At 38.2% G+C, this 11194-nt stretch overlaps 1 protein-coding gene across 7 annotated transcripts; it reads right to left on the bottom strand.

Annotated features, from left to right (window-relative positions):
• Positions 1 to 941: 941 nt before the first annotated feature.
• On the bottom strand, positions 942 to 10370 carry LOC139819315 (choline-phosphate cytidylyltransferase B). Of its 7 annotated transcripts, none has more exons than XM_071788559.1 (10): positions 10166 to 10370; positions 5809 to 5962; positions 4790 to 4873; positions 4337 to 4445; positions 4132 to 4248; positions 3821 to 3972; positions 3509 to 3730; positions 3176 to 3343; positions 2061 to 2182; positions 942 to 1957 (listed from the first exon to the last, which is right to left on the bottom strand). In XM_071788559.1, the coding sequence occupies exons 2-10, from the start codon at positions 5917 to 5919 to the stop codon at positions 1855 to 1857; spliced, it is 1188 nt and encodes a 395-aa protein (XP_071644660.1). In that variant the 5' UTR covers positions 5920 to 5962; positions 10166 to 10370; the 3' UTR covers positions 942 to 1854. The 7 variants fall into 7 exon arrangements, with proteins under 7 accessions (XP_071644660.1, XP_071644663.1, XP_071644659.1 ...); XM_071788562.1 differs by lacking the exon at positions 10166 to 10370 and adding an exon at positions 6800 to 6818; XM_071788558.1 differs by lacking the exon at positions 10166 to 10370 and adding an exon at positions 6498 to 6772.
• Positions 10371 to 11194: the final 824 nt, after the last annotated feature.

Here is an 11194-nt window from a genome sequence, read left to right as displayed (position 1 = left end):
CGGGACTCAATTGACTACGGCTGCGGTCAACGTGACGCTACAAATGCTTTGGAGCGTTCTTCTTCTTCTTCTTCTTTCTTCATTAAAAGAAAAGAGAAGAGGAATGCTTCGAAGCATTTGTAGCGTCACGTTGACCGTAGCCTACGTCGTCAATTGATTTAAAATAAAAATATCTGATTGGTTGGTTCAGGGGAAAACTCCAGGCATCCGGGGCTGTGAGTGGCTGTGATCAATCACTGTGTTCAAACGGGACGGTCCCTTCTGCTTACTAGCGCGAATTCTGATATTGTCTTCTGGCTTTCCTGCTTTCTGCTATTCTGCCAAGGTGTGAATTTTTCCGAAGAGCGTGGTTCTCGAACGCAGCTCTGCTGAACGCGTCCATTATTTCATATGCTCAAAACGTGCGCGATCTAGGTATTCGCGACCAGTGTTGCGAATCGCGTCCGGTTTTTCGAGCATGCGCGGCGAATACAATAAAGTGAATGAAACACAATACGAAAAAAGGATGCACCGTTGATCGTACATAAATAAAAAATTTTAAATTTAAGAAAATAATAAAAAGTATTTATGTATATATATATATATATATATATATATATATACATAATAACATACATATAAATATAGGAAGTTTAATAATCTGTATTTAATAATGAAATTAAAGGTAGACTGAAAGAATGCTGAAATAATTTCGAACAAAACACATGATTCAAAATAAAATATTTTATTTGGCAGAAAAAGAATGCCAATATAGCTTTATTTTCTACAGGATGAGGAGCTCACCCATCTTTTAAAAATAATTTTATCTAGCCAGGCACTTAAAAATTCTCCGATTCTACGTTAATTCTTAATAGCTCTTTTACCTCTTGATAGCTCTTTTACAATAGATTTCATTGCGCATAAATATAAATAATTTGTATCTAACTTATTCTAAGCAAACAAGGTGCATTATTTAAAATTCTAAGGACAATTTCGAGAATTCAGAATTTTAATTCATGAATATTAAGTCTGAAGAGAATATAATCGGGAGTATCAGGAACATATGATATTCAGAATATATGTATTACAATATTCTAAATAATCTAAATGCCTGATTTTCCAAATATTCATTTATTTGCAATACAAAATACAACAAAATTTTCCATTGTATGAGCCTAAAAGTATCTGTTTTGTACGTCTTGGTATTTACACAAAATATCCAAGTTACGTGGTTAAAATAAAATTTAACTCGTAATATTAACTGCACTTGTTTGAATCAGATTATAATTGAATTTGCATATCCAAAGATAAAAGATAAATTATTTATGCAATTAACTAACATTGTTTTATAAAAACATTTCTGTACAAAATTAATCATAAAATAATAGTACATATTATTATCTTACATTAAATACAATTTTAGTGAATATTTCGTGCTCTCGAAATTATGGATACATATGTCCATCTTCAATTTTCAACTATGAGAAAGTATCAAATTAAAGATAAATAATGAATACATCATTAAGTAACATAGGAACTAAAATACGGTGTAACAGTATCTCAAAAACAATAACGTTAAAAAAACATTGAGTAGTACATGGCTCAGATAATCTACATGTATCACCTCTATTATCCTTTTTACGATCTATTTAATAAAATCTGCAAAAACACGCTAAACTCTCACATCACGACAGGCGATTTTGTTTAATGTATACTGCTAGCTAAATACCATAATATACAAAATCCGTTAAGCATAGCATCATCAGCAGTTCATGTAGTTGTATGAAAATACATCTAAACTTTTAAGGTAATAAATAAAAATTGCACGTTTGTTTTGGTCAGAGAGTATATATGCCTTTTTAATGTAATTAGTTATCATTTGGAGTGTAGATGTTCTTCTTCATCATCACTATAATCATCACTTAAATAATGATTATTTTGTGAAAACTCAAAGCGTCCCGTTTTCTTTGGTGGTGGACTGCAAAATGAGATACATAAAATAATTTCATACATAGTTATACATACATACTCAGATACGCATGAGAGATGTTTCATATAGAGAGTATATTCAAAAACTGTACCTTGTCTGGTCTTCATCGTTGTGGCTGCTGTTACTACTGCTTGGGCTGCTATCCCTTTGCGGACTTGCCGGTGGTGATAACGCTTGCATTAAACGACCTTTACTCTCATTCCAAATTGTTGACTGCAAATATAAATAAAAAAATTCCAATCCAAAATCCATAGAAAATAAATTTTGAAATTCTCTAACTTTTGTACGTTTTGCAGACGATAATGGAGAATTTTTCCCATGACTAATAATCTTAAGATTCCTGAGCTAATTCTATCCTTGTTTAATGAGATTAAAAGCAAGAAACGTTGAGAATTGACACGTTGAGAATGTACAGCTGTTTATTAACTATCAAGGGAAAGGGATAGACCTCAGAGTATTTTCAAAGTGTGCTGAAGTGATATCTTATGCTTGCGTATCTTTTTATTTGGAAATTGCACGCAAGAATTCTCAACGTTTCTCGCTTCTGATGTCATCAAATAAAGAGTACCAGGAGCTTTAAATTTTAACATTTACGAGCAAGGATTACAAGAGAGTTTATATTATTAGGAGCAACATAAATTTGGAAGTTTGGTTAACACAATATAATTATATAATCCTGAATGCAAATTCAGGCCAACATAAAATAAATAAGTATTAATAAAAAGAATGCAGTTCAGAGAGAAAAGGGCGATTAAATGAAATAAATAATTCTGAATAAAAATACTGAATAAAATATATATTTTAATTATTTTGGTTAATATTGCAGGGGGGAAACCAGGGAAAACGAAACGAAAAATGGACGCAAGAGCGCCTCAAAAGTGCTTCCTTGTAGTAATACGTAGAAAGGACTTGGTAAAGTGCACAAGTTTTGAATACATTTGACCATAAATGTTAGATATATGATATTTAAAAAACTTAAAAAAGTATAAGTACTTTTTAGAATAAGAACATTTATGGAAATTGTGAGCAAAGTTCAAAATTCTAGGCTCCTTTATATATTTCCCTGATTTTTCTTGGTTTTCCTAGTTTTTCAGGTCTGTGGCAACCAATATATCTTCATACAATTCACTTTTTCTAGTTAGAGCATATTTAAAAGCATATTGAAAGTACCCATATGTACGCACATGTACATATGAACGTACATACCAATCTGCCTTCTCTTCCGAACAGCAAGAGGAAAGCATCGATAAAATCTCGAGATTTCTCTTCCCATTTGCTTATCATATCCATTCGTTTCTCGCCAATGTTTTCCATTACTCGTTTCCCCTTATCTTTTAGGTCATCAAACTTGTTTTGTAGGCGAAATTTTTTCTCCTGTAAGATTCGTCTCATGAGCGTATTTGTTATAACTATTTTTTACATCTACTATCTTGTATCATTCTTCCAATATAATTACAAAGTAGTATTTTCTTTTTAATAATGTTTGTAACAATGTAAGTGTGACAAACGAATATTACATAATAATTGATAATCACTTACATTGAGAAAAGACACATTAAGTTCCTTTGCGCTGTAGCCTCGTGCGAGATTTCTTCTGACGTATATGTCATAATCTTTTACTATCCTCGCAACTATATCCGACGTGGAAACACCTTCCGTTCTCTGTGTGGCTACAAACATGCCTTTAGCTTTCAATATAGCATAAACGTCCTCTCCATCATCCGTCATGTATGGTATATCATCATGAGCAACAAAGTCAATCTGTAATACAACATAGTTCATGTAATTTCTATATAAAATAAAATGCGCATTTTATTACACAAATTTAAAGGCATAAAAATATAAACGTACCTTGTGCTTTTTTATAAATTCATCATCAAGCTCCCAAGGTGCATCTCGAACAACTTCATCTACGTATCTACAATGTTTAACAGCATCGTATCTTTCTAGGTCTGTCATTACAGTCCTTCCTTTTTTGCTATGTGTCAAATCATCGTTACACACTGTAAAATAAAATTATGGAGTTGACATACTATAAGTATATTTATATTTTATTTTAATAGTAGAATAGCGATGTAAAATAAATATTTTATGATTACAAGAAACATTTAAGATATAAGCATTAAATAACAAAGTTTTCTTAAGCAATTTTGCATAATTACCTCCAACAATAAGATAAACATTTGGAAAAATATTCTTTGCTTGTAAAAGTTGCCGTGCATGTCCTTGGTGAAAGAGATCATAAATACCATCAGCATAAACTCTAATTTTCCTAGGAACTAAGAAAAGGATTATTTAAGTGATATATAGAAATAAGAAAATAAAATAATATTTAATATTTTTAATAAGAGTCACGTTAAAACGTACCTTTACCACTTCTTGCTTGTTTTAAAGTAATTCGCGTGTTATAATCGCATGCATTTCTCTCCGCGATAGCATCTGGATCATCGCTGAAAGGTGCTTCTTTACAGATTGACTAGAATAAATAAGAAGAGAATACATTAATGAGATGATAAATAATAATCCATATAAAAAAATAAATTAGACTGTTAATATTTAAAGTATGCAAGTAATCACGTATATGTAATGTTAAAACAAAATTCTTTTTCACGTTCTTAAATTTATATAGTCAGGACATATAATTAACGTAACAAAGTTTGAATTTTTATTTTAGGATTACACTATATTTATCATTATTCCTTCAATTTGTCATGTTATATAATAAATAACATTATTCTTATCTTTTGAATATATTATACGAAATAAAGAAAGAAAGAAAGTAAAGAAAGAAATAAGTATACTAAATAAATAAGAACTTACTGGAAATCTTTCCTGACAAACAGAAACTTGACCATTACAATCCTTCAAAAACGTTAAACTCGCACTGCTACTTTCGTTGTAATTCTGTTGGGATCCCCAAGTCATTGTTCTTTTAATACAATTCAGTTACATATATTTATAATAGAGATGTGATTTTTATTTTTCTATCTCAAATATTGTAATTAGTATTTTATATTAAAAGCACTTGATAATTTAAAAATAAAGACCCTGCAGACCGCATTTAACCACTTTCAGATATTACATAACTACCGCATATATATATAAATAAAAAGTCGGGTTGTACTCAATATGCTTAAATTCAATATATGCCAGGGTATGCTTCAATAGAAAGTTACTGGGCAAGACTAGAAGCAATAAAGCATTTCCTCAGCTTTTATCACTATTGGATATGCCAATCTGAAATCACGCCAGACTTATTATCAGTTAAAAAGCAATATTACGTATTATCTGTAGACAACACTTTCCACGTTAAAGATTAGCCCCTCCTCAGTATTGTATTTAATAACAGTAGACCCAACATACCCAGAGTTTATAAACGTAACACGTGTATTGCAAGTTACATGTTTTTTAACGTTGCAGTCTTAACAAAACTGAATAATCAAATGAGATAAATATGTATATACGTGTACGTTAATCTAATGCACGACATAAATATACATGTGTGCATGATGAAAAGGTCATTTGTGTTACATTCATAAGTAGCGAAAATAGATCTCTTGGGAAATACGCGAGTCTTGCGTAAAACGCCTTGCCACGTGCCTACGTTTCCACGCCGAACCGATAGCGCCGACTTTTGCGTTCATTTGTTTGCACCGAGATTCCGTATCAATGATATTTGTTCTTTTTCGAAGACCTTCCCGAACTGATGCACGTTAATGCAATAAATTGGAATTGGACAAGTATATTTCGTTTCGCTCTAATTCTAATTTATTATTTATCGCACCAATGTGTGCAGCAGTTGAGGAAGTTCTTCGTAAAGAAACAAACGGAATGCTTACAGGGTGAACCGGAGAGTCTTCCCTGGAGCAGGACGCTTTTTCTCCATTAACGCTGTTCTGATGGGACGCAGTAGTCAGCATAGTTTCCTCCCTGGTGCGCTTCCTGGACATTTTCTTACGTTTGCAATGGTGTTGCCATGCAGCCTCGATTTAACTGCAAACGAACAAGCACTTGGTTACTCCGATTGCCCACTGGCAAATTTACGGGATTCCGCGACGCGGGATGCGGGATCTATCGTTAAATAACTACCGATACACAAATGCAAGGGGGAAAAGAAAGCTTCTCGGATCGAACAATCGCGACGGCTCCGCGACGAGCGGAACGTCCTCGCTGGAGGTCGAGATCGACTCCAGGGACCAGGGTTTAAGATAGAAGAAAAATTCCAAGGATAATCACGCTATCGCGGACGCGATAGCGAGCGCGTAATCGGCGCGGCATCCTCGCGTCGGCGGACGTGGGCCTCGGGGGAACGCGGCTCTCGGAATCCGCGATTCGCCGGTTGACGTCACGGCGGTGCCGCGCCTGCGAGCGGCATGCCACGCACGCTCGGCCCGTCGCCGTCGGCCGCACGCGCGTCCCGTTGCAGAAGGAAACATTCGGAGCGCGACGCGATCGTCTCGGAGAGGAAGAAGACCAAGAAGGGCCTTGGGTCCTTGGGTGGTGCGTCGCTCTCGTATGGGGCACTTACGCGTCGGCGGTAGACCCTTTTCGCGTAGACCCCGTTCGGCTATGGAAAAGAAAGGTTGGAAAGACGCTTCCACGTCGGCGATTCTCCTCGGCGCCCGGATGAGCGCGATCGCGATCGAACGATATAACGGAGTACGGAACTACTGCGCGACGGAACTCGCGACGCAAACGCAACTTCGGTGGAAGCGTCCGCAACGTGTTCGTGGTTCGTGCGCGAGTCGCCTCGACAGCTGACCCAGCAGACGCTCGCCGCGATAGGTCTGCTGAATGGTCTGATTCCTTGCGTAGCTGCGCCCCTCGCACCTACTCATCTTCCCTCCTTCTCTCGCCCGTCGCTCTCGCCCGTACATCCGTCTCGTTTCGGGTGCGGGAAGAGTGCAACGTGCAACCTCTTTCGGGACCCCTAGGCCTAGAGGCTAACGGCTTACGCGGGACAATGACGAAAGTTGACGCGCGTCGTTGTTTGGAGTCGCTGAAACGGGTATTCGTATTTTGTATCGCGTGAAACATGTGCGCGAAGAAAAAAGTAACTGACCAATCGCACGTTCAACGAGGGCACGCCGCGTCGCCGCGCTTGACGATTGGTGGATCTGAACTCGTGAACGGAGCGTTAGCTCCGTAGTCCGTTCTCCGTTTGGTAGAAGATTGACAAAACGGGGAATTTCCTTGGTTTTGATTATCATTTTAGTAGTGAGTCAATCCAGGAAAATTGCGTGTTTATATACTGTTTATTATAAAGAAAGTATAGCATAGCTGGTCTATATTATAAGTTAAATTTTCAAACTGGAGTAGAATGCATGGGTTGAACTGAATAAAAAAGTCCTGTTTTGCGATTATGGCGATAAGTAATTAATTATTAATTAGTAAAGATATACGGGTCAGCGTGCGTTTGCGCAATTTGGCGAGGAGACAGCTCAGCGTTTAACATTTTGCTACGCGCGTGGCGAGTTGCGAGGCACTGCGACTTGGGAGGAGCGCTGTGTAAATAACAACGGCTATACTGAGCAACATTATTTGTGTATAACTGTGTTGTTTACTTGTTTATAAAGCGCTTCTCTTTTCTGCTGGGAAAACTAGTGCAACACCGGTGCACCCTGCGTGCAATTTTATTGTTCTATTGACATAAATTTGTCAAATTTTAAACATTGAAAATATGTGAAATGATTTTCACTGTGCAACAATAAAATTGCACTCATTGTCAGTGTGCCACTAATTTTCCCAGTAGAAAACGCTATAAAAATCGTATTTCCAGTTTTTGTTAAAATGGAATTTATTTGTTTTTCAACATATCAGGATTTAAACTGTATAATTGTTAAAGGGTCCATTATTATTAGTTCTTAAGATACAATGTTTAGAAAAAGTCATATTAGAAATAGAAGTAATGTTCATAGAAATAATGAACTTTAAATCTTGTTTTCTCTAAATTTATAATAATGGAGATACAATTCCTTTCCTCTAAGGCACAAATATGTATACATTGCATAACGTCGAAATTTCTTGGTGGGTTGGATAAAATTTCGAAAGCCGTAAGTTGGGGATTCTTGCGGTAGACAATGCACGATTCGAGATTCGCTTTTTTGTTAATTGCATAGACTTATATAATAGTTAACCGATGTATGAGATTATAAGTCTGGCGCCAGCTTTGTGTTATGTTATTAGATATAGCTTCTAGAGAGAGATAAACTTCCAAGAAATATCCCGATAAATAAAGTGGTGAAATAAAATCTGTCATTCTTTCTTTCATCACGGAGATATCTATATATTAAGATTAAATTTCAAACTAAATTAAATTGAATTTAATAATATAAATTAAATTTAAATTAACATTGAATTAAAATTTAATTTAATTTAGTCCAATTCTAATGTTTTAATTTCTTCAAATTTTATTAATACGATGGACGATATTTTTCAGTTGTGACATAAAAAATAGCACAAACGCCTAAAGAGCAAGAGATTTACCGAGCGAAAAGGTTCGCGTCGCGTTCTGAATCACCATCTATTTAGCAATCATGAGATTTTATGTCCGTTTCTACCAATGCCGATTAACTTTATATCTCGGTTTAATTTACTTTTTATCCTTTTCTAATTTTAAGAATTAGAAAAAGATAAAAAGCAAGTCAAACCGAGATAAAGTCAATCCTTATTGATAGAAATGGACATTAGCCCTAGACAGACTCACTGGGGTAATACGTTACCCCACGCGAAATTCAAATTCGCATTATTTCAGCCAAATTTTTGGTTCTTTGTTTTGTTTTTCGAAATTTTTTTACTGTTTTTTTTTACTACCGCAAATTGATGACTACTATCGTCTTCCCTATTAAACAACAAACAAAATTATCTATTATAAAGTTTTCGAAGAACATTCTGGAAATATTATACACGCGGTACAAGTTTGGGGTAACGTATTACCCCAGTGAGTCATTCACGTATGAGAAAAATAAGTGAGTCTGTCTAGGGTTAGTATAACAATTCCGGGAACAGAGTCCACCTAATCTCTTTCGCGCGGGATTCGCTGAACGCGATCTCATTCGCCCGGCAAAAGAAAGAAAACGCAAAGCCGAAAGTTTTTTCAAAACTTATTTGCCACGCATATATGCATATATGCGAGCTCCTCCGCGCAACGCGTGATTTTACGCGCATTGTGCGCATGATTTGTTTCGCCGTAATATATTCGCGATCGCCGCGCTTGTCGCCAGCGATCTTCCTTCCGCTTTCTCTCTACATTCTTTCGTTTACGACACGTATGTACCGTTACATTCCATCGACATTTCGCTGAATTAGCCCCGCGCTAATTAATACCGGACGCGCCCCATTCAGCGAACAAAGAAAGTCAACAGAAGTCAATTTCAAACGTTTCGCAAACAAAACCGCTCCCGGCAGCTCCCGGCGTCTGCGTGGTGAAACGTCAGTGCAGCCGAACGTTTCGCTCCGCTCATTTCTCTCCTCCTTTCCTCATTTCAGTAAACACCAAATTAACATGCAATTAACATGCCAGTTATAATTTCCTAATCAACAATGTAAATACCTGTATTTTATAATGCATTATTTACATTGCTGAGTAGGAAATCATACTTAGCGTGTAAGTTCCCAGACGGCACAATGTCTTAAAGATAAAGACGTCCTGTTACGATTTTGGACATTGTGCTGTCTGAGGCTACGGTCAACGTGACGCTACAAATGCTTCGAAGCATTCCTCTTCTCTTTTCTTTCAATGAAGAAAGAAAGAGAAGAAGAACGCTCCAAAGCATTTGTAGCGTCACGTTGACCGTAGCCTGAGTTGCACGTCCCTCGGTGCGCGCTGGGATCCAACGTCCAACTGTATCCTAATTGTTTCACATTTCAAGCGCAGGAAATAGGCATAACGCGGCGCAGCTACAAGGAACAGAACTGTCATTGGCATACACGTGACAATGTTGCCCCGTGAGTCACGAACGGGTCACGAAGGAACCCGCTCTCGGCTCCCACGTCGCGTTGCATCGATCACGGGCGTACGTCCACCCTCGGACGCGCGCGTGACACGTCGCCGGAAGTACGACGGCACCACACGTATACCGCGTCGTGGGAGTCCCGCGCATCACCGGGATTCTCCGACGCCCTCATCGCGCGTCGCATTATTTATTTATCTTGAAATCTCGAAGATAAAAGCGCGACAATGTCAGAATGCCTTACCGTTGGTCACTTCGTGACGGCCGCGCGCATTCGTCCGGGTCCGGCGGCCTTCGAAATTTGCCGGGCGTCGCGACGACGGGGAGAGCGTGGGAGCGTCGACGCGCGATCTCTCGCAACCGAGCCTCCGCTATAGCCCCACCGCGGGGAAGGGAGAGAGATTTCCGCGATTCTATAGTCGCGCGATTAGAGAGGCTTATCGCTCGGGCGCGCGCGCACGCGATAATCCCGGATACGCGCGACGATCCTCCCGCGATATTTCGCGCTCTTTATTTTATCGACACCTCGCCGCGCACTGCGTCCGCGTCCGGTTTCGCCGCTTTAACGTACGCTTTATCGTCGCGGACACGTATGAGCGCGGCGGCCGCCGCGACGGAGCACGGAGCGGCGATAGTGCGGAGCGGAGCGGGCGCTATCCGCGTCCGCGACTCTCGGGCGAGAGGGCGACGATGACGTAATATCGGATGATCGCCGGCGTCATGTGCGCGCCCGGCCGCGTTCCGCATGCCGGCCTGCACGTATACATACGTCGACGCGCGCGCGGATGTGCGTACGTATGTATGTGGAATACGGCCCCGCAAAAAGCGGAGACAAAAAAAAAAAAAAAAAAAAAAGAGCGGACGCGAAGCATTCTCGGAATTTTTCCGTCGGAGTTTTTCCGTTCGAGAGACCACCGCTCGCGATGTAAATCGGTGAATCCGAAATGAGATCTCTCGGTTTACGTTATCAAATTTGAAATATAAATGCGATAGATATATACTCATGTTTTATATTTTGTAAAATAAATCTGATTGTGTACATGCACAAAATCATATTTTTAATTTATTTTGTATGTGTATGTGGAGCATCGTATTCAGTTTATTAATAATGATTATACAGGCAACCCTCGAATAATGCGATTAATTAGTTCTGTGTTATTGAAAACCGTGCAATTTAAGGTTCCAGATAAAATTGGGTATTTGGTTTCAAGGGAATATTAAAAAAAAAAAACTGTTTAAAAAACTAAGGTTGTCACAATTTTTATCGTGCAAG

Source organism: Temnothorax longispinosus, chromosome 9 (assembly GCF_030848805.1).
Source record: "Temnothorax longispinosus isolate EJ_2023e chromosome 9, Tlon_JGU_v1, whole genome shotgun sequence".
Lineage (NCBI taxonomy): Eukaryota > Metazoa > Arthropoda > Insecta > Hymenoptera > Formicidae > Temnothorax > Temnothorax longispinosus.
Note: the sequence above shows the minus strand (reverse complement) of the source record. Positions and strands in the feature narration are given on the sequence as shown.